General features: G+C 44.4%; 1 protein-coding gene across 1 annotated transcript; it reads left to right on the plus strand.

The window, feature by feature from the left end:
• The first annotated feature begins 15,145 nt into the window (after window positions 1-15,145).
• Window positions 15,146-19,711, plus strand: LOC124656052. Its single transcript, XM_047194863.1, has 7 exons — window positions 15,146-15,493; window positions 16,401-16,592; window positions 16,745-17,017; window positions 17,720-17,822; window positions 18,040-18,158; window positions 18,482-18,649; window positions 18,730-19,711. The coding sequence occupies exons 1-7, from the start codon at window positions 15,146-15,148 to the stop codon at window positions 19,327-19,329; spliced, it is 1,803 nt and encodes a 600-aa protein (XP_047050819.1). The 3' UTR covers window positions 19,330-19,711.
• The last annotated feature ends 2,717 nt before the right edge of the window (window positions 19,712-22,428 follow it).

Raw genomic sequence — 22,428 nt, forward strand, 5'->3', positions numbered from 1 at the left:
TTAACTAAGTGTGGAATAAGGCTTCCAACTTGACCCTCCTCTTTAGCCCGAGCTATCAAAATAGCCAGCATATCGGCGACAATGTTAAAAAGAATAGGTGATAGCGGGTCCCCCTGCCTCAAACCTTTGCGTGTCTGGAAATTATGTCCCACATTATCATTGACCTTAATCCCCACACTACCCCTCTCTACGAAACTTCTAATACGGTCACACCAAATGTTATCAAACCCCTTCATCCGAAGTACCTGCTGGAGGAAAGGCCAGTTCACCTTATCATACGCCTTCTCAAAATCGATCTTAAAAGGACTCCATCCAGACTTCTTACTATGTAATTCATGGATCGTTTCATGTAACACAACTACTCCTTCTAGAATATGTCTACCCGACATGAAAGCAGTCTGGGATGGTTTCACTACCTTGTATGCCACATCTGACACACGGTTAGTAGCTACCTTAGTAAATATTTTGAAGCTGACATTTAGTAGAAAAATGGGTCTATATTGTTGAATTTGGACTGCATTTTCTTTTTTGGGGAGCAAAGTAATAGTCCCAAAGTTTAATTTAAATAAGGGGAAGTCACCATTTTGGAAATGCCCAAACATGGCCATCAAATCCCCTTTAATTACATTCCAAAATCTTTGATAGAACTCCGTTGGAAAGCCATCAGGTCCTGGTGATTTATTATGTTCCATCTGATTAATGGCATCGAACACTTCATCCTCTGTAAAAAAAAATTGATAGAAGTTCATTTTCCTGAACAGACAATTGTGGGATATCATTGGTGCGATCCTCCATCATAGTGAACGAATTATCTTCAGGTGCTCCAAAGAGCTTCTATATAAACTTTTAAATTCTCTTCCCCAACAATCGTCCCTTCTTCTTGTTCAAGCTGGAAAATTTTCTTCTTTCTATGTTTTCCATTAACAATTAGATGAAAATATTTTGTATTATCACCACCCTCCTGTATGTGTTTGATTTTAGCCCGTTGTGCCCATTTGGTCTCTTCATCTCTTCTAAGCTTACTTAATTGTTCATTTGCCTTCCTTAGTTCAGCCCTTTCCTCATCATTTAGAGGACATGACTCAGCCTGAATATCCAGGAAGTCAATAATATTGAGCAACCTTTCCTTCTCCTTTTTATATTTTCCACTTAAGTTCTTTGCCCATCCACGTAAAAATCTCCTTAGATGCCTTATTTTGTTCTGCCAAGTTATTATCGGTGTTTTCCCAACGGAGACCGCTGCCCATTCCCTTGTAACCAGATCATAAAAGCCCTCTTGTTCGAACCATGAAAGCTCAAAAGAGAACCGTGCACTATTCCCAATATGAGCATGATCGCCCGAGTCAATTAAAAGGGGAGTATGGTCTGATCCCGCCCGTGTGAGAGCCCTAACCGAAACTAGCGGGAATTTTTGTTCCCATTCCACACTCGTGAGAACCCGATCAAGCTTCTCAAAAGTAGGGTTTGCCCTTCTACTAGCCCAGGTGAATTGCCTACCTGAGAGCACAATTTCTCTAAGGTTCAAATTTTCAATAATGGCATTAAACATAAAGGGCCATCGAGGGTTAAAATTATCATTGCTTTTATCCTCCAGTACTGCGAAGAATATTAAAATCTCCGACTAGTAGAATTGGTTGGGTCTCATTATCACACAATCTAACCAATTCAGATAAAAATTCTGGTTTTCTTGAGTCTTGGGCTGCTCCATATACGGATACGGAATCCATTCAAAACCATCATGTTTAGAACGGAGATATAATTTCACACAGAAATCACCATTATCCACATTTTTCACCAGTAGAGTTGTAGTATTAATGCCAATTAAAATTCCCCCGGACCTCCCACAAGGCGGAAGACAAAACCAGGCAAAGTCCTCTGTACCGGCTAGGCTACTCAAAAAAGATCTTGAAAAATTTGAACGGCCCATCTCTAACAAAGCAGTGAAATCTAGTCGATGTTCCCGGATAGCCTCCTTCACAAACATGTGCTTCCCAGGATCCTTAAAACCTTCACTGTTCCATGACATACCCCTTAAAACCTTCACTGTTCCATGACATACCCCTTAATCCTGTCATTTTAAGAATACACTTTTTTAAACTTTACTCTATTGCTTCTCCTTAAATTAGTCTTATCATAAGACTTCTTTTTCCTCTGTCTTTTATGAGCATTATTTGGTATAGGTACATCTAGTATATTTTCATCAACTATATCCTCTTCATCAACTAAGTCCTCACACAAATTTGAGGCCTTATTGACAATTAAACATTGCTGCATATTTTCTTTAAAGAGGTACTCTGCGTACTTGTACGTAACATGGTAAGTGACATATTCAATTCATTATCTAAAATCAGTTTAGCCGACTTGATTGCCTCGCTCCTTGTGGTACCCAAAGAAACGCCCAAAGAACTAGCATTACTAATAATTTGTTCGGTAGAAAAAGATAATAAAGATGCACTTTTATTCGATGACATACCTATGGAATTTGGGTTAGACCGACGCTGAGCAGCATACATTGCCCGCTCCATTTGCGTGTGATCCACTGTAGCTTGAGCCCCAATCCTCGCGCTTGAACGCACGTTCGACGCCCTTGGCTCTGGAATTCCTCCGAACGCTATAATCTCTTCACGTGAGAAGTTTTCTACTCCCTCTGATACCACAGCCGCATAGGAGGGTGAATTAGCATTATCATCAGTTAAAATTTCCGAACAAACTCGTTGCACAGGAGCCGGAATGATAGTATCGCGTTTGGCGATCGACGTACCTCAGAATACTCCCTTCCCATGCATGTTGGGCTGGGCATTTCCACCCTGAACACCACCAGCCCCGGGCGAAGCGAAGCCCACTGGCACTGGCTTCCCAACGGCTCCCGGCAGCACTGGCGCTGGCTGTCCAGTAGCGCCCGCGACGGCTGATGACGAGGCAGGCTGGCCAAGTTTGCCGCCTGCATCCCCCGTCCGGCCCGCCAAGGACGCCTGCACGTCCAACTTAATCGCTGCATGGTGTGCATGCCTCGTTGGCTGTGCCTGCAGCGCCGATCGACGTCCCACGTCCACTGGCTCCTCCAACACAGCCTCGCTGTTCAATTGCATGGCCGGTGGAGTAGAGCCTTTCACCTCTCCAAGTTGAGCACTAGACAAAGGAGATATAGCTGAATTAAAAACGGATTCAAGAACTGTCGGAGTAAAAAAATGAGATGCAAAACTAGAACTAGAATACCTCATTGTATTCTCAATTTGTTTAGTTTCCATACTCTGAGTAGTATGTATAGCCTTATTTTCCTTGCCCACTGTATGTGCTGAATTAGAAGGGGACTTTGCAAAGACAGTACCATTAGTCTGGGCAGTAGTATTACTCTTATCACCCTCACTATTCTCAGAATTAGAATTGCTTTTGGACCTTTTGGGTTCTCTGGTTGATGCATTTCCACCCTGTCCATTACTGCTAAGGGTTTGTTTGGTTTCCAGCCATACTTTACGATGCCAAAATTTGGCAATTGACATGTGTTTGGTTCTTGCCACATTTTGGAGCTGCCACACTTCACTATCCATATGGCTCATTTGTCATAAAGTGAACTTTTTGCCAACTTTTGCCACACTTTGTGGCTTCCAAAATAGTAGCCACACTTTTATGGTTGCCACACTTGCCAAAGTTAGGCTTGGCAAAGTGTGGCTGGGAACCAAACATGCTCTAAATATCTTCCCTTCCATAAGAGCAAGAATAATAGTGTACAATAGTAAGCTATAAAGTGTAGTACTTTTACAATACATGGTTCACCTTTAAGTCTCACATAGTGCCTAGGAGCACGTGCTAGAGCTGGCTATTAGATAAGAGTTCACTCCTCTTCTCTCATAGTCTCTCCTCCAACTAAGTAAACATATAATATTTTATCTCTTATAGCCAGCTGACTGTACCTTATTGTACTTGCTCTAATTCGTGTGTGCGGAGAAAATGCTTCAGCGCTTGGAAACTCGATGCAACAAATGCAGGCCGGAGAGTAGTAGACTGATGTCTTACAAATTATACAATGGCACAAATTATACAATAGTAGACTGATGTCTTACAAATTATACAATGGCACAAATTATACAATAGTAGACTGATGTCTTACAAATTATACAATGGAGTATATATGTATACTAATGTAATGCACAACAGTTACTTCTTCGAAATATATATTTGACCACTTGTTGGATTTTTTACGTTAGATGATTTGCATATAGTGGTGGAATTAGTAAAATTGTCTAATGTAATTGTTCGGATATGGATATATCCTTCTCCATATTCACATTGGCTTCAAAAATTATTTTAAAAATAAATCCGGATAGTTCCTAGGTTTATTTCCAATTTTTTTGGCCGGATGCAGATATTGTTACATACATATATTCCATTTTTTTGAACATGAATAATAGTTCAGATAATCCACTACCAGTTTCCACCTCAACTCGTGGCATACCAAGCAATACACTTAAGGTAAACTGGAATGTTAATTAGGCGAGCATGCAATGCACCAAAAAGGTAAACATGCAAGCTTCGTAAAATGTCACAACACATCTTAGATGAACGCCGGTTCCATATCATAATCAAACATTTAATACAGTCTTTCTTCGAGGCCAACATGAAAAGATATATGACAGGTTGTGCAAGAAAGGACTTAGTCAGGTTGTAGATGTTGACTGCCAAAACCCACCGGCGGGCAGCGGCCTTGTCAACACCGTAGAGCCGGGAAGAGCCTAGAGCTGCGGCTGTCTGAGACCCCTCCGAGCGACGGCCCGCAATGCTCTTCTGGTCACACGCGGCGATGCGAAGTGCAAGGGCGTGCGACCTGACCTATACCTGGCCAGGAAGGTGATGGGGATGCCTCGCTTAGTTTTCTGCAGGGCATACATGTAAACGTTAAATACGAGCCTCGATCGGCTCTCAGGTTATCCTGTGAATCGGCTCAAAGAGCCGATCCACCCATGATTCGTACGGGGTGCACGAATACTTGGTGGTCCTGCTTGATCAAGATAAAGCTAATGAGATCTACGACGATTTAGGGTTTTCACCGCATAATCGGATCATCCTACTCCAGAGTTGGGCCTCGCGGCCACGCACGGTGCTCGTAAGCCGATCCTAAACAAGGCCTAAAAACCAACATGAAGTTGATCCTCGGAACATCCTGTTTAGGACTTGCGAACGCCACCCTACGTGCCACTGGATCCTCCCCCTTTGTAAGGCCTAACTATTGCGAGATATTAAACTAATCCTTGTAGAACAAGGAGCAATCGTAACGGATCAGATCTACTGAATAATGATCAAGCGGGGGCCGCCCCCACACCTGAGGTAGGCGTGAGGGCGGCTAGATATGCAAGGGTTGCACTACGTAAGCATGCTTAAACGAAGAACAATGCTAACCCTAACACATCTAATGATAACTACGTTGCTCGCCATCAAAAGCGCTTCAGTACGAGCAACACATGAATAACGTGGGGCTTGTGCTGCCTAGATCGCAAGATGCGATCTAGGCAGCATGTCGCTTACCTGATAGAAACCCTCGAGACGAAGGAGTTGGCGATGCGCCGAGATTGGTTTGTTTTGGGTTGAACGTGAGTTGTTGTTTATTCCATAAACCCTAGATACATATTTATAGTCCAGCGGACTTTCTAATGTGGGCGTGCACCAAACCGTGCACGAGTAAGATTCTATCTCTAAACTAAGATACGATCTAATATGTTACAGATACACGGGCAATTAAGCCCAACTTAGCATAACAGGCCGATTCACATAATTCTCCATGTATACTTCCTTTAAGCCCATCTTGATTGCGGCCCACCTCTGACTCGGTTAAATTCTGGTGATAACACATGCCCCCCTGGTTTTGGAATTGGTAATTCCAAAATCACTCTCCTTTCCTTCGTCGGGTCATGTCGTGGCAGAACCGTCGCAGTATCCCTCATGATGATGCCTTGCCTTCTCAACTTCTCCGCGTGACCTGGCAGTTTTTTTCTCTTTTTTTTTTTTTTTTTTTTAGGCACCACTTCCTCGGAAACTGCTGTGGCATTGAATTTCCATTATATCCCCCTTCGATTTAACCGCTCTGAACAGTTCTCCTCTGTATCTCCTTCGCATTAGCACTCCAAAAGCCCTCCCAGCCACCATGTCTTCTTCCTCCTCTGCACCATCGGATCTTGCCAGCCAATCCTCCACGTCCCGTGAGCCGACGCCGGAGTACAACGCGGCGGCGGTCCACGCGGCCAACACCCGCCGCGCCATTGCGGCCGGGGAGGAGTCGGACCACGACTTCTCCATCCGGTCCGAGGACGACCAGGTCCTCGACGGACGGGAGAGCGACCTCCGCTTCCTCGCCGTTGGGGAAACGGAGGAGGAGAGTGACGACGACAGCTTCTCCTGCGACTTCACCTCTTCCGGGGAGGAGGAGGAGCAGGAAGAGGAGGAGGAGGACGACGACGAGAGCTCCTCCGACGAGCCGCCAGCCAAGCGGTTCTGCCCTTGGCCGGGCAATCTTAGCGACTTCGACATCGACGAGGACGACGCTGACGAAGAAGATGAAGACAACGAGGGCCCGGTCGGCGGCCATTGGAGCGACGACGAGCCCGCCGGGAGCAGCGCCGATAGTGGCGGCGACGACGGCGACGACGAGGGCGGTGATGGCCCATAGATAGGACCTCCCGAATAGGGCCAGTAGTAGCGAGATGGGGCAATGGATCCCCTAGTATTTCCCTTTTGAGAGCAATTAGCTCTTTATGTAAGAAATCTCATCTTAATCAATGAAGAACTTTTCCCCAATTTTGATTTTGCCGATTCCTTCGAGTTTAATTGAGCCGATTCTCTCTTCTACTGACCTTGCCGATTCGTCCCCTTTGCCAATGCGTAATGAGCCGATCGCACCGCATCGGTCCTTTGAAATTCACCCTTCTCTTCTTCAGCTGATGATTTTCTAAATCTGGTGGAAAATGCAGGATCTTCAGGAAAACCTTCGAACTTTTCCAACCAAACCCAATAATCCTTTTCAGTACCCATCATTGTGAAGAAGGTTGCAATGAAGGATCAGCCGATGGTATCCCCATCGGTTCTTTAAACAGAGTATCCACTAGGCCTGCTGCCCCCCGAGCCTTACTCGAGCCTGCTGCCCCCCGAGCCTCACTCGAGGCGAGAATGTCAGAGAGAATGCGCCACAGCCGATCCTCTGATCCCCTTGAGTCGATGTCTGCTGCATCGGCTGTTTCTTGATTCTGAAGTCGATGCCTGCTGCATCGGCTGTGCTCGAAAATTTTCGAATTTTCATATATATTTTTTTTTACGGCCGACCTGTGCATCGGCCCCCATATTGCAATACCCATCACCAGAAGATGAGATGCTTCCGTTGCATATCCTCGTATTTTATCTACCCGGGTGCCCCCGAGCCGATTCTGTCAAGAGAATTGATGGTATCGGCTCTGTTGGATAACATGTTGAACCCAGGCAGAATGGTGGGTGAGGATAATTTTGGCCGATTGCTGGAATCGGCCTCCACGTTGTTTGCTCAGCGAAGGTTTTGTGATGTCCCTTCATGAATTTTTTGGGGCCGATCACAAGGATCAGCCTCGCCATGTTCGCTCATTGATGTGCTCTTGCTACTCGCTCAGGCAGGAAGACAGAACCAGCCCAATCTCTGACTTTATCATGTTGGTGCGCTTGCTGTCGTCCACCTTGAGTGCACCGTAGAGTCGTGGAGTACTAAGCTCTGTCGGCAAGACGAGTACCATGTTTGTACCAGCCGATGTCTCATCATCGGCTTTCCTCTGTTTGGGGCGCCACTCCATTTTTCGTGGACGACCTTCTTCATCCAGGGTTCGCTGAACCTTTGCAGCCAGATCAGGTCGTGCCTTCCTTAGCGTGTGTAGGTATAACCTTTCGGCTTCCTCCAGGCCGCGCAATCGCTGAACCCTGCGCTTTTGGGAACGGCTGAGTCCGTCAGGGCACCACCTTGGCCGGTGGTACCCGTCTTCTTCTACTTCTCCCTCGTCTTCCGAATCCTCAAGATCTGCCCAACGAGGTGACTCGGCGCGTTTGCTTTGTGGCGGGAGAGGCCCTAGGCGCTCGAACACGGACACGTTGGCTGCCTCCTTCTTCTTCTTGTTGCATTACGGGCAATTGCCGATTGTGGGCAATCGGCTCATTCCTGAATCCCAGCAGTGTCCGAAGAAGGGGCAGTCCCGGTGTCCGGCGTTGTCATCTTGCTCCCTTGATGTTTCCGTGGCACGGCGCTCGTGTTCCTCCTCATCGCGATCCTCGCCGACGATGTCTTCCGGCTTCTCTAGCCGGACGATCTCCTCTATCATCATAATTGGACCGTCGGCGCTGGTCATACCGACTCACATATTTGTTGAGGAGGTGATCGAGAGAGGGTCGCCGATATCTTATATTCTTCACCTCTCCCTCTGTGACATAGCGCTTGCCATCATGACGGGGCCGATCGCGTGGAGCGGCCTCCTCTCGTATCCTTGCTATGAGAGCAGCTGCCCTCATCTCCATCTCTGCCGAGTGGTTCCCGGGTCCTACCATGTTGATGCTGAACGAGGGACCTGGCTGGCAACCCTCAGGGTAGGTAACTTCCACCATGTTAACGGCGGGGAAGGGTTGGGTGTCGACCTTCATGGCGTACTGGTTGAAAATTAGCCGCCCCTTCTCTATCGCCGCTTGGATGTGCTGACGCCACACCCTGCAGTCGTTGGTGGCATGGGAGAGCGAGTTGTGGAATTTGCAGTACGGCTTTCCGTTTAGCTCTTTCGCCGTAGGGAACTTGAGACCTTCAGGAATCGTCAACTGTTTCTCCTTGAGCAGGAGGTCGAAGATTTGTTCAGTCTTGGTCACGTCAAAATCAAATCCCCTGGGCGGCCCCTGGTGGCTTTACCCATTTGCGGGACACGGGGGTTCCTCCCCGAGTCCACTCAGCCACTCGCTATTTCTTGGTCTCCCGCGAGCACTTCATCTTCCTCTGTATCGACCATGACTATGGCACGCTTGAACTTGTCTTGGTACAGGTCCGGGTGGCGCTGTTCATATGCTGATAGTTTCTGAACCATGTGCGCCAGCGAGGGATAATCTGCTTGGGAGGCCATGTCCTTGAGCTGTGTTGCAAGGCCTGCTACTGCCAACTCGACCGCTTCCTTTTCAGTTATACGAACCGAATAACATCGGTTCCTAAGATTCCTGAAGCGCTGGATGTACTCTGTCACCGTTTCCCCGCGCTTCTGACGTAGTTGTGCTAGATCGGCAATGCTAGACTCGGAAGCTTCTGAATGGTATTGCATATGGAACTGTTCTTCCAATTGCTTCCAAGACTCGGATGGAGTTTGCCGGCAAAGAGGTGTACCATCCAAAAGCCGATCCCGTGAGGGACCGTGAAAAGAGCCTCACGCGTAGCTGATCCGACACCGAAGCCGGTCCTAGTTGAGCCAAATATCGGCCGACGTGCTCGATGGAGTCGGAGCCATCCGATCCACCGAATTTGGAGAAGTCGGGAGCCGATATTTAGGTGGCAGCGGGATCATCTCGTAATCGTCGGGGTACGGCTTGGAATAGCCGATCGCTCTTCTTTTCGGCACCATGCCGAACCGGTCTCTCGGCATGGTATCGATCCGATCCGCCGTGGCCGGCCGTAGGAGTTGCACTCGAAGATTCGCCGGGGTGGCGTACTTAGCCGACCATGTTTGCTTTTCCAGCTCCGAGCCAACTGCAGGAGCTGGGCTCGGGAGTTTCGTCGGTGTGGCGTACTTAGTTAGCCACGTCTGCTTCTCAAGCTCTGTTGCTGACGTTCCTCCTGTCTTCGCCGGAGTCCCCGACGTTGTGGCCTGGTTTGTGAGTGCCCAGTCACCACAATCTGGCACATACGTGCACGCGTATCCTTGAGGGATCTCCTTAGGCGCCTCCATTAAGAACTGGTAGTCACTAGGGTCACCACCAATCTTGTAGACGAGGAATGCCGGTGTAGTCGGCACTTCAGCGAGGTGCCGCCAACGCATATGGCAGCGGTGGACTGGGACCGGAAGGGCAACTCTCCTTGATGAGTCCCGAGAGCTGGTCCCGACGGCGAGTACCGGTGGCTCATGATCTCCTGGATCACGCGCGGAGCGACACGCTCCAACACGTTGACCAAGTTCTCGGAGTGGCGGTGTAGCGAGTGAGCCACCAAGTAGTTGATCTCCTCGCCGCAGCCCCCGGTGCGTTCCTCCGACGGGCAGAGAGGTCTATCCCATCGAGTGCACCTTGCGGCGAGAATCCCTTCCATCTGATGCCATGGGAACGGGTTCTCTGAAAAGAGCCGATGAGGTCGGCTTCGAGGGTGGCCTTGATCTCGTTGTATTGCTTCTTGAGCTCGTCAGGCAGCTCCTCGTAGGTGACTGGCGTGCCGTCCGCCATCTCAGATGTAGATGGCGATGTGGTTGATGTAGACGTTTGTCCCACCGGGCGTGCCGAATGTGTTGACTGCCAAAACCCACCGGCGGGCAGCGGCCTTGTCAACACCGTAGAGCCGGGAAGAGCCTAGAGCTGCGGCCGGCCGAGACCCCTCCGAGCGACGGCCCGCAATGCTCTTCCGGTCACACGCGGCGATGCGAAGTGCAAGGGCGTGCCACCCGACCTATACCCGGCCGGGAAGGTGATGGGGATGCCTCGCTTAGTTTCTCCGCAGGGCATACATGTAAACGTTAAATACGAGCCTCGATCGGCTCTCGGGTTATCCCGTGAATCGGCTCAAAGAGCCGATCCACCCATGATTCGTACGGGGTGCACGAATACTTGGTGGTCCTGCTTGATCAAGATAAAGCTAATGAGATCTACGACGATTTAGGGTTTTCACCGCATAATCGGATCATCCTACTCCGTGTTGGGCCTCGCGGCCACGCACGGTGCTCGTAAGCCGATCCTAAACAAGGCCTAAAAACCAACATGAAGTTGATCCTCGAACATCCTGTTTAGGACTTGCGAACGCCACCCTACGTGCCACCGGATCCTCCCCTTTGTAAGGCCTAACTATTGCGTGATATTAAACTAATCCTTGTAGAACAAGGAGCAATCGTAACGGATCAGATCTACTGAATAATGATCAAGCGGGGTGCCGCCCCCACACCTGAGGTAGGCGTGAGGGCGGCTAGATATGCAAGGGTTGCACTACGTAAGCATGCTTAAACGAAGAACAATGCTAACCCTAACACATCTAATGATAACTACGTTGCTCGCCATCAAAAGCGCTTCGAGTACGAGCAACGCTTGAACAACGTGGGGCTTGGCCGCCTAGATCGCAAGATGCGATCTAGGCAGCATGTCGCTTACCCGATAGAAACCCTCGAGACGAAGGAGTTGGCGATGCGCCAAGATTGGTTTGTTTTGGGTTGAACGTGAGTTGTTGTTTATTCCATAAACCCTAGATACATATTTATAGTCCAGATGGACTTTCTAATGTGGGCGTGCACCAAACCGTGCACGAGTAAGATTCTATCTCTAAACTAAGATACGATCTAATATGTTACAGATACACGGGCAATTAAGCCCAACTTAGCATAACAGGCCGATTCACATAATTCTCCATGTATACTTCCTTTAAGCCCATCTTGATTGCGGCCCACCTCTGACTCGGTTAAATTCTGGTGATAACAGTAGAAGAAAAGGACTTAGTCGCAGATGTTGAATTTATGCATTCTAATGGTTTTGTCATAGTTGTCTACATTATGTACTCCGCGTGTTGATGACTTTAACCTCGTTGCCTTACATTAACTTCAATAAAATGGTTGTGTGCATCATTTTTGATGCAGAGGTTGGCGGCTTCGACTAGTTAATGAGCATATATATGATATAACTTATTTCATTCTAGTTGAGTTTTCGGAGTTTTATTAACTGTAATTTATACGTGTTCTTAACTATCTGTTGTAAATATATGATAATTTATTTGCTACTGTTCGAATTATTTTGATCATGATTTATTTGTGTGGGAGTATTTCTGTTATTTCATTTCTAGTTTTTCATATAGTGATGTTACTAGGAAAGCTCATTTTGTTCCGCCAGCTCATATGTACTTAGAAGAAAAATCAAAATGAGTGTTCTCAAATTTTAAGCAAGTCGGATAGCAAATTCACATGTTGTACGTGTAGGAATATTCTGTTTTCTTACCGCAAAAAAGGAATATCCTACACAGTTCTATTTTTAAAATTATACGTATTGAACTTGTATGTTCTACAAAAAAATTAAAGGTTGTTTTAAGTTTGTAACTACCATATGTGTACCAAAATTCTCGATCTAAATGTTTTCTCACGTGTGCAGTTGGTGAGCCAATTTTTCTAAAATATAGGTCTTAGTTTTGAAGTTGACTACGCCAATGTACGTGATGTGTAACATCTTTTGTGCACATAATTGTGTTCTTCTAGCGAATGTTGGGTTTCTTGCCTAGCTTGTGTATGTGAAGTGGTGTAGGCTTCCGGGCCAATCGGCCATTACTTCGTGGAGAGTGAGAGGTGCGTAGTTCACACTTCTTCCATAACCCTTTCTTGCACGTACGGGGAAATCAAATCATTAGGGATTCAAAGCCTTGTAAGAATGGAATATCCAGGCATAAAAACGCAGAGATACCGAAAGAATATACACGATTCCTTCAGGTTATACCTTGCCTCCAGGATTGAGCTTGCTTCTGCTGCTGCCACTTCTCTAAACATAAATTGCAGGCTGATAAATTCAGTGTTGATCTGCTAAAATTACTTCATTGATAATTAAATTAAGTTATGTTAGTTTCAAAAAAAAAATTAAGTTATGTTGTGTTATCGTCTCTTATTTCAGCATGGTGGGGTCACACCATTGGAGAGCTTCCATGCATATGCTTCCAGCTTCCTCATATTCTCCCTCGGCAATTGATGATTCCAGCTTTGAGAGCAGCAGCAGGCGGCTGCCAGCATCCTCCTGTCGTGCACTTGGACTGACCAGAATACCCTTTTGCCGATAAATCTATACAAAATAAATTTCAAAGACAGTATACGCTAGCTTAGGACACATATAATTTCCTGGAATGCTAGTAAAATCATTATTGCTGTATGGATTGACGGTTAAATAGCACGCATCTGGCCAGGGGATCAAATTAAGAAATTTGAGTATGTGAAATGTGATAGTTGAGCCATCTAATATCGAATATATGTAGTTAACCAGTTGTAGGAAACACCTTATTATTGGTGCAATTTAAAACCAAATACGCGCTTTGGGACTAATCATGTGCATCCTAGCTAGTAGCTAGCAGGGCCAGCTCCATGATAGGGTCTGAATCTAATTAATTAGCATCACGTAGTCATTAAGACAAGAATATGAATGATTGCGACAAAATATTAAGGTGGATTAGCGATTCGACAAATCGAAAGTACACAAGGTTATAGCTAAACCTTATCTTTTCTTGCCCTAGAAGGTGATAACATCCAACGTTGAGTATGTGCCCTATTTGATGGCAATAGGATCATCCCTTAAGTATGATTCGTAAAATAATTTTTAAATACAAAACATGTTAATAAATTATGAAAAAATGATAACGCAAGTCTGTGTCATATATACAACATGTATAAAATTACAGATTCAAATTCTATGTAAATTTAGAGATCCAAAAACAAGAAAACTCAGCTATGAATAGGGCAAACTACTATTCACCCAAAGCTAACACTACTCATAGTCAAAATTAAGCTTTTCTTTTGTTTCTATAACTGTAGATCAATTTTTTAGCTGAATATTTTTGGAGCTACGGATATAGCACACGTGTATGTTAACATCTTTTCCAGATTATTTTCAGTTTCTAAATAAAATTTGTGTGAGTTGATTCTATGATGTCACATTAAGTGAAGAACATTGTAGGTTTTGCATAGCTGCATGAGCCATCCAGCTTAATTCAACTAGCAATAGTTCGAGAACATAAGGTGCATGAGAAACCCAAACCATAAGCCCAAAAGAGTTTGTATATAATATTTACATTAATTCTATCTAAACTCTTAGATAATTACAATATTGCTATAGAACTTTAAGTAAAAATATATTTCTTCAGGTCTCGGGTCAGGCTCAAGCTTAACGATTTTAGGTCATGCTTTCGCAAGTCTGGCTAGACTAGTGTTTGAACGGGTCAATCTAGTTTGATTGCCAATATGGAACTTTATAAGAGGGGATATCATAGAGTGATTAATTATAAACCAAACAACTAATATAGGTGAAAAAACATCAGTACTACAATCATGAATGTCTGAAGTAACCGTTTGAATCGAAAAAGTTCCTACGGGGTAGAATTTAGGGTGTGAAACTTTTATGATGTGTCCCACTCATAGGTAGACCATCTTGAAACACGATGCGAGATAATGTACAATTCATGAGGAAAAAAAAGTTGGTATGATACGATATGAATAATCAAACATTCTACATTTTTTAGCACAAAGTGCGTGTGTATTGTGACTAAATGAAGTAATTCTAGGGAGATAAATAATGTATACTTTAAGTATGATGATTTTGAAAAAAAAAATCTCGGTTCCTTTTGAGCAAAGTGGTCTTATTTTCTTCCTCTACGTGCACATCGAATTTACATCATTTTTTTCACAACAGGCCAATTGACTTTTGATATCAACGTTATAAGGGTTTCTCGAGATTTTCCATGACTATCTCAAAAGGAAAATGAAGAAAGGAGATGAGTACACTGTCCCATATGACTTTTGTTTCCTCTTTTTCTTCTCGAGTGTTGTTTAAGTAGTCATATTAACCCCGTTGTTACATTCACACATTCAGACGTGAAACTTAAAGTCTAAGCTTGGAATCGAATTAGTGACCCAAAAAGTCCTCGTCGGTGTATAAATTGGCTTCATCAACAATCTGCCGTTGGTGTATCGTTGGTGTGCTTGGACGAAAAGGAAAACAACTGTCCCTCGTCGCAAGGTAGGGCCCGATCGAGCTGAAGCAAAAAAAACCCAGGGGTAAAAGCGTCTTTCTGCCCGCATCCTCCCTGCCAATTTAGCCGTTCCCCCGGCAACCCGCGGCAAGCTGCAAGCTGCAAGCAACGGCCTCCCCGATTCAGCTGCAGCAGTCTCCGACTCCAGTCCCAAACGACGACTCGCTTCCCCTCTACAGCTCTCTCCTCTACCCGCGCGCGCGTCCCCGTGCCCCGATGGGGTCGACGGCGGCGGGCACGGCGGTGCTGGTCTACCTGGTGCTGTCGGGGCGGCTCTGCGGGGACGGCGCCGATGGAGCAGTTGGCGGGCGGGGCGCCATGGAGGACGAGCTGGTATCCTCCGCGGTTTCGGCGGCCGCGGCGGCGAGGGAGCGGAGGAAGCAGGACGCGCGGTCCCGGCGCCGGGCGAGGCGGGGGCGGCGGTGGCCGGAGCGGGCCCCGCGAGGGTGGGGCGAGGCGGTGGTGGAGGCCGCCAGGACCGTGCGCTTCGCCTACGGGGAGACGCTCGGCAAGTGGTCCCTCGGGGAGCTCGCCTTCGGGATCAACTACTACATGCGGCAGCAGGTGCGCGCGCCGTGCCGATCATCAGAGTAGCAGCCCCGTACGTAGCGCCAAGGAGAAGATATTTTGGTCTCCTTGGTCTTGGTGTTCTTGCGCGAGATTGCTTTCCTCTCTTGTTTATTATTGTTGGTAGTGGGGTGATGCGTACAAGGGAGGGAATTGGTTGCTTCCGTTGATTTTTCTTGGTCAAGATTGTGGCTGTTTCGTTGATCGCTTGTAGTTATGATGAGGAGAATCTACCTTTTATTAGCTTTTAGAACTTACGTGGGTGCTCATATGCTTAGTTTTCAAGATGGATGACTCGGTATGTGTGGGTTGTTGCTATGAGAATCTGTATATGGGACTAATCTCTGCTAGTATAAACAAATAGCTGATCACGAATAATGTATATTTATTTGTTTGATTTTTTACTTGTTTGTTGTGAAGCATCTAGGAAAGGAGTTAGCACTAAATCCCCTAAAAAAGATTTAGCACTAAATAATCTGATTAACTTTTAGTTATTTTTGTTGCTCGATTCCTACAGATAATACTTTTTTATTTTCCCCTTTTCATCCACTTTTTGCATTTCGAAATTTAGTAGTATGTTTTTATTCTGTTTTCATTGGCGGGAAGAAATTTCAAGCGTTCGACATTTAGTAGTGTGTTTTTTATTCTTTTCGTTGGCGGTAAGAAATTTCAAGCGTGCAATGTCAGTTTTCATTGCATTTGGACCAGCCTTCCCCTAATTAGGCTCTACGATTTTAATTTGAAGCAATTATTAGGTTTGAAACTGAATACCAAACTTCAGAAAAAGATCAGAGTTGCTTAATAAAGAAGAATAAGTTATTTGCTTGCATCCTTTTATTTATCAGCCCTTATATTTATGAAATGCATACTTTATCATGCTTATGACGTCACTTTACTGTATCAGGGTAATCTGCAGCATGAGTATGCTGGGAGTGATTCTGTGCCACTGGGAGGGCCTAGGGCGAGGGAGGAGCTGATTTCATTACTAAGATATATGAAGCTGTGCATGTATTTCTCAAAGAAGCCATACAAAGTGTTTTTAGAGTTTGGTGGCTATGATGAGAGTGATGTTCTTATTAAGAAATCTAAGGCGAGGGTGCGTAAGTACCACGCAATGCTCCATTGTTTAAATTATGCCTCTGATTTTATTTGCATACCAAAACATGTTGGAGCCAATAGTCTTGTTGTTCCTCTTAGTACAGACTGTAAATCAGGATAGCTTGGTTGAAATTGTGTGCTATCGTGCAGTTTCTGAAGCCTGCTTTCACAGTTGTGCGTGAAAGAAGTTCAAAATGCTTTCTCCTTTTTATTCGGGGGGCTATCAGTGTTAAGGAACGGCTGACAGCAGCAACTGGAGCAGACATTCCATTTCATCATGTTGTGGCTAAAGGTGGTCGTGTGTCCAACCTAGTGTTGGGATATGCGCATTGTGGAATGGCTACATCGGCTCGCTGGATTGCAGGTCAGGCCACTCCTTGCCTCAGTAAAGCAGCCGCGCAATTCCCAGACTACAGAATTATGGTAATTCATTACTGTTTTATTACTCTTCAGATGCTACTTCAGTGTTCTGCAGTACAGAAAATGTAGCACCACGTATTGCAAAAGCACATGCTTGCTCTTGAAAGTTATTCTGGTTAGAGCCTAGTTTTTATTCTCAGGAAATTTCAGGCCAGTAAAGAACAGTGATACATTGCCAAACGTTATATGACAGGTAGAACAGCAACTTATTGCAGCCAAATATAATATAATTGATGTACTCATACAGCTAAGCCTGGCTTAATGATTTCCTAAGATTCTCTAGTGCTGAACATGACAGGTAAAAATTAAGCGTGGTTCATACGAAGTACTCTAGGGTTAACAAAAGTTATGTCTAGACAAGTAGACATTAGTGGAAACAACATTCAAAAATGTAAAAATTACCCTAATGAACATGATAAGATGCTTTAGGCATCTACTAAATGTGAGATAACCAGTTCCTTTATGTCCAAACTGTATCTGTTAAGCAACCCTAGAGCGATTGAATAAATCATTTCAAAATATTTGTGCTTTAAGTTGTATCAAACTGACAGTAAACTATATTTTTTTCTTTATGGATCTTCCATGTTGTCTGGCAGTTCCTGGTAATAAAGTTATCGAAATACATTGTGCTTGCTACTTGTCCAGCGCAGATGATTTTTTTATTCTGTTAGCTAACTCACATCACATCATTTATTGTTAATTTAGATCATTGGCCATTCAATGGGTGCTAGTATCGCGGCGTTGTTGACATGCATTCTACGTGAGAATGATAGGTTATCATCATCTACATGTATCGCATTTGGTCCAGGTATGCTTTATAAGCTAAGGAAATAATATGTTTACTACTGAAGACCGTATGTCATATGTCAAAAATTATGTTATTCAAACAACTAACTCAGTATTGAAATATGAGTATTTAACATCTGTAAAATACTAATTTATCTTCTTGGTGCTGCAAACATATGATCTATGTAATTGCAAATACTTTGTTTGAGATATTAATATTTTCTAGTGTTACTGCTCAGCTGCTTGCATGACATGGGACTTGGCTGAGTCGTGTAAAGACTTCATTACGACCATTGTCAATAGAAACGATGTAGTGCCATCCCTTGGCAGAGTTTCGACTGCCAAGCTCCGTACAGAGGTACCTTTCAGTCACCTACATTTATGAGCCCGTATAAAGAATGATGGCCAAATTAAGTAGGAATCATACATGATGACATCCACATCCCATAGCTGATATGCACTTCTTCGTGTCAAAAAATAAATATCCGTCCTATAAAATGCTTTTTTCTGGTAAAAGATACTACCTACGTTCCAAAATAACTGTCACAAATTTTTCTAGATTCGCATGTATCTACACACTAAATCGTGTCTAGATAAATGCAAATCTAGACAAATCTGTGACCCTTATTTTGGAATGGAGGGAGTATCATATATACTTACCGTTGCAGTCAATGATCTCAGGTTATGGCATCAACTTGGGTGCATGAACTTCGTGAACAGATTCAACAGACTAGATTCCTAGGTTTCGTCAATCGCTCTGTGAGCTTCATGCGAGCTCATGTACCCTTTGTATCTGATCCAAGATCTAAGATTGTCGATGCCAATATGCTTCAGCCTTACACATCTGAGGTATAATAAGTACATCTTGAAAGCACTATTTATTGAAACAGATGGATGTTGTTGTTACATAATGCCATATGATTTGCCAGGCTGAGATTAAGCCTTCAGAAGATATCCATTGTTATGTGAAGAAACGCCCTTCGCTAGTTTGCTGGTCATGTGGTTCTGCACAGAAGCAGGCTATTGACCCTGAAAAACATACTCAGGACACAAATGAAACTGATGTTGATGACAGAACTGAAAAAAGCAACACTGAAGCAGCAGCTCAGAAACTAGCCTCAGTTTCTCTTGGAGCGTCAGACGATGAGGACACTAACAGAGAGGACAATAAATCACCTCCGATAGGAACTGACAAAGGACAGGCCATGGAATTTCAAGAATCCTTGACCAGCAAGCAGCAGGAACTGCCACCGTCAGGACCTTCCGAAGATCCCCTCCAGCTATATCCTCCAGGACGAATACTGCACATGGTTGCATTGCCAGCTGCAGAGCCAAACACAAGTCAGCAAGGTGGCCAGGAGGAAGTTGTCACCCTATATGAGACACCTCGACATCTCTACAGCAAGATTCGACTGGGGAAATCCATGGTAGGGAAACATTACATGCCCAAGTATATCAATACAATGGAGCTGTTGATTGAGAAGCTTGCAGGGGAGGACGACGACGGTGACCAGCTGGAGTTGTTGTAGCATTGACTGGTGTACAGAATGATTGTTGTACAGATCGTGGAAACAAAAGTTAGTGTTTCAGTTTGCTAGTACCTTAGATCTGATTTTTTTTTAGGGTTTGCCATAGCAATAAAGAAGTTGTACAATCTCTAGTTGACTCTGTTCTGATTTTCTGTTCTCATTTCCCTTTGACAATCATCACAGGATCAGCTCAAAGAGCAGAAGCTTGGTGATGGTTTCAGTAATTCAGCAGTGTTGTTGCTGTGCACATTAATCTCCAAGTGAGGTTGGCTAACCCATTATACTTGTATAAAATAGACCAACTGTTTGAAAAGAAGCATTCAATACTGAAGTCCTAAGGCTGTATCAGATTCTTAAACCATGAGATCGATATTGTTCATCATCTGTGCGCAATTTCATAATGTTTACTTTCTTTACTTGGGTTCAGTGATCAATGTATATTTATCATATGTACAGTTTGGTTGAACAGCCAAAAGAATGATACATCACCTGATATGCAAACTCAATTCGTGCCTTCTAGGAAAAAACAAAATTCAAAGCGCACAACACTTCTTCCTTGAAATTTTACAAGTACACAATGGACTTGAAAATTACATGTCTAGCTTTTAAATTTAGGAAATGTGGTTTTTGTACCAAAAAGAGCATGTGCCGGATGCACTTTTGTGTTGGATGTATGAGCAACTTCACATGTTTAATCAATAAAAACAGTAGATAAAACATTGCCAGAACGATTAGAATATAAACTAATCATTTCATCTAGATAGAAGTATGAAAAGAACAAGTCTAAGATTGGTAATAGTAGAAATCGAAAAGCTTTTATAGAGAGAAAGGTGTTTTCCCATCTTTTTAACCCGAAATGAAGGGGTACACACGGGAAAGAGATCTAGTGGAGACGCGTGTCTCTCTGGGATAGGAGCGACATATTTTATAGACATAGAGGCGAACTTAATAGTCAAGACAGAAGTCGAAACGGAATCAAGGAGGCGAAGCGAAGGACCAAAGCCGATAAGCCAGTTGTTCGTATTCGCCATGCATGGCCTGGTGGGTGGCGGAGGAGCAGGACCATGCGTGTAGGTGTCCTCTTCTCATGCTCATACAAGTGATAGAAGAGTATTCTTAGGCTGGTGCCAATGCATCACAGGTTATAGCCTCGCCACGTCAGCTTTTACCCTCACTCTCACCCCACGGTGCCAGTGCACGGGCTATAGTCACAGCTCTCACTTCTCTCTCCTCCACATCACCCAACGGCTTGCTGACGTGGACGAATCAAATCGCGCCACCCGCTCTCGCCCCGCTACCGCCCCCACCCACCAGCGCGCCGCTCCCGCTCTCGCCCCCTTCTCGCCCCCCTCTCGGCGCTAGCGCGGGCGGTAGCGGGCGCTACCGCCGGGCGGTGGATCCACCTCCCCGCGCTGCCGTCTCGCCTCCCTATCGCCTCCCGGCGGGCGGTACCGCCCGCCCTAACGTCCGCGTTGGCACCAGCCTTATAAGAAGGTCTAGCTTGGGAAATTCATTTTAGATCTCGGGATACTTGGAGCCCTTTTTTGAAAATTCAAATATGGCACCTCAAAGTTTCAAAGAAAAAACTGAAAACCAAGTTGCAAAATCTTAACTCATTGTGTTCGTGACTACACAAAAATAAAAATAAAATTGATAGACTTTGGAGTGTCTGAAATTTTGCACTCTTCACTAGAACTTAAGATGGTAGCTTTTGCCCCTTTTTAGACAAGAATATAAGGTATTCTAAGTGGTGTTTTGGAACATGGGTGTATATGCTCCCACTAATTTTTACACAGATTTTAAACTTCAGAAAAATTGAAACAAAAAATTTGTACGTGACATCTTCACGTGCTACGCGCTCACAAAGTTGTTTCATAAAAAATCGACTTATTATGTGACGTGTGTAAAAAGATAAATTTCAGTGCAAAAAATATTGCTTTTTACAAGATAAAATTTTCTCTTTTTTGCATAGACCACAAAAAATGTTGGTTTTTTGGAAAACTTGACGAACGCACATATATTATGCAGATGTACATGTAGAATTTTTTGTCAAATTTTTTCGACAGTTGGAAATATGATTTTTTTGGTAGAGGGAGCATACGCACCCGGGAGTCGAATTGAATTTCCGATTCTAAGTTGTGATTTAAAGAAGTGAGCTTATCTCCCTAGGGGAGTGGATGTACAACGCAGCCTCCTACACGTAAATTATCGCAAACACGAATTTGGATTCATATTAGTTTCAGAGAGAAAAAACTCCTCCTCCTCTACCTCTTTTTCTTTTGGAAAGAAGTTGCGATTTTGTACATCACTGTCTGCACTTAGGATTTTCTTGAGTCTGATCGATTCTGAAAAGTGGTATTATTGTTTAATGTATTTGCATTTTTTCTATAAAGGTTAGATTGGGTAGTAAAGAGCAACTGCAGTTTAGCCAGGAGTGTGTAATTGTAGTTAAGATAAGAGTGCAATTTTAAGAAAATCTCATTCAACCAAAACATAGACGGATGCAAAACTATTTCCTTTTTTGACAATCAATACCACATATATTTTTATATAATAATAAATAGTACATGGTAGAGATACACGAGCTGTCTCCAACGATTATGAATAAAGTCTAAAAGATAATAGCAAATCTTCAAGGTCTTCACACTCTTTCTTCTTCCAAGACACAATCTTGTACTTTTCTGAAGGCAGCCAAAGATAAATAACAAATCATAGAATGTAAATACCAACGAAGGTTCTCCCATAATTTTAATTTGAGTTGCAATGCCACGGATGTGTGCATGCGCGCAACCATTAAAGTAACCAATCAATATCGACAAGAGTACCAACACTAGTATGACAAGAGTACCAACATCGACAAGCTTTGTCGATATCGATAGAGAGTCGAGAGTACGAATCACTGTTGTTGGGGATGTAGCGAGGGACAAAAACTGCAAGAATAATCCTCCTCGCGGTAACCATGAGAAAAGATCTAAAATCGATCTGACGAAGTAAGATCTGAACAACCATATCTATATAATTGTAATCTTCAACACTATCATTGACATCGGGAAGGAGATCTCGTTGTTTAACTGTTTAACTGCACCCTGACATTGACAA

Source organism: Lolium rigidum, chromosome 5 (assembly GCF_022539505.1).
Source record: "Lolium rigidum isolate FL_2022 chromosome 5, APGP_CSIRO_Lrig_0.1, whole genome shotgun sequence".
NCBI classification, from domain to species: Eukaryota; Viridiplantae; Streptophyta; class Magnoliopsida; order Poales; family Poaceae; genus Lolium; species Lolium rigidum.

Coding starts and splice junctions, on each gene's coding strand:
- LOC124656052 (XM_047194863.1), top strand. CDS start 15,146: ATGGGGTCGACGGCGGCGGGCACGGCGGTGCTGGTCTACCTGGTGCTG. Junction 18,159..18,481: donor CTGCCAAGCTCCGTACAGAG/GTACCTTTCAGT, acceptor CAATGATCTCAG/GTTATGGCATCAACTTGGGT. Junction 18,650..18,729: donor TTCAGCCTTACACATCTGAG/GTATAATAAGTA, acceptor ATGATTTGCCAG/GCTGAGATTAAGCCTTCAGA.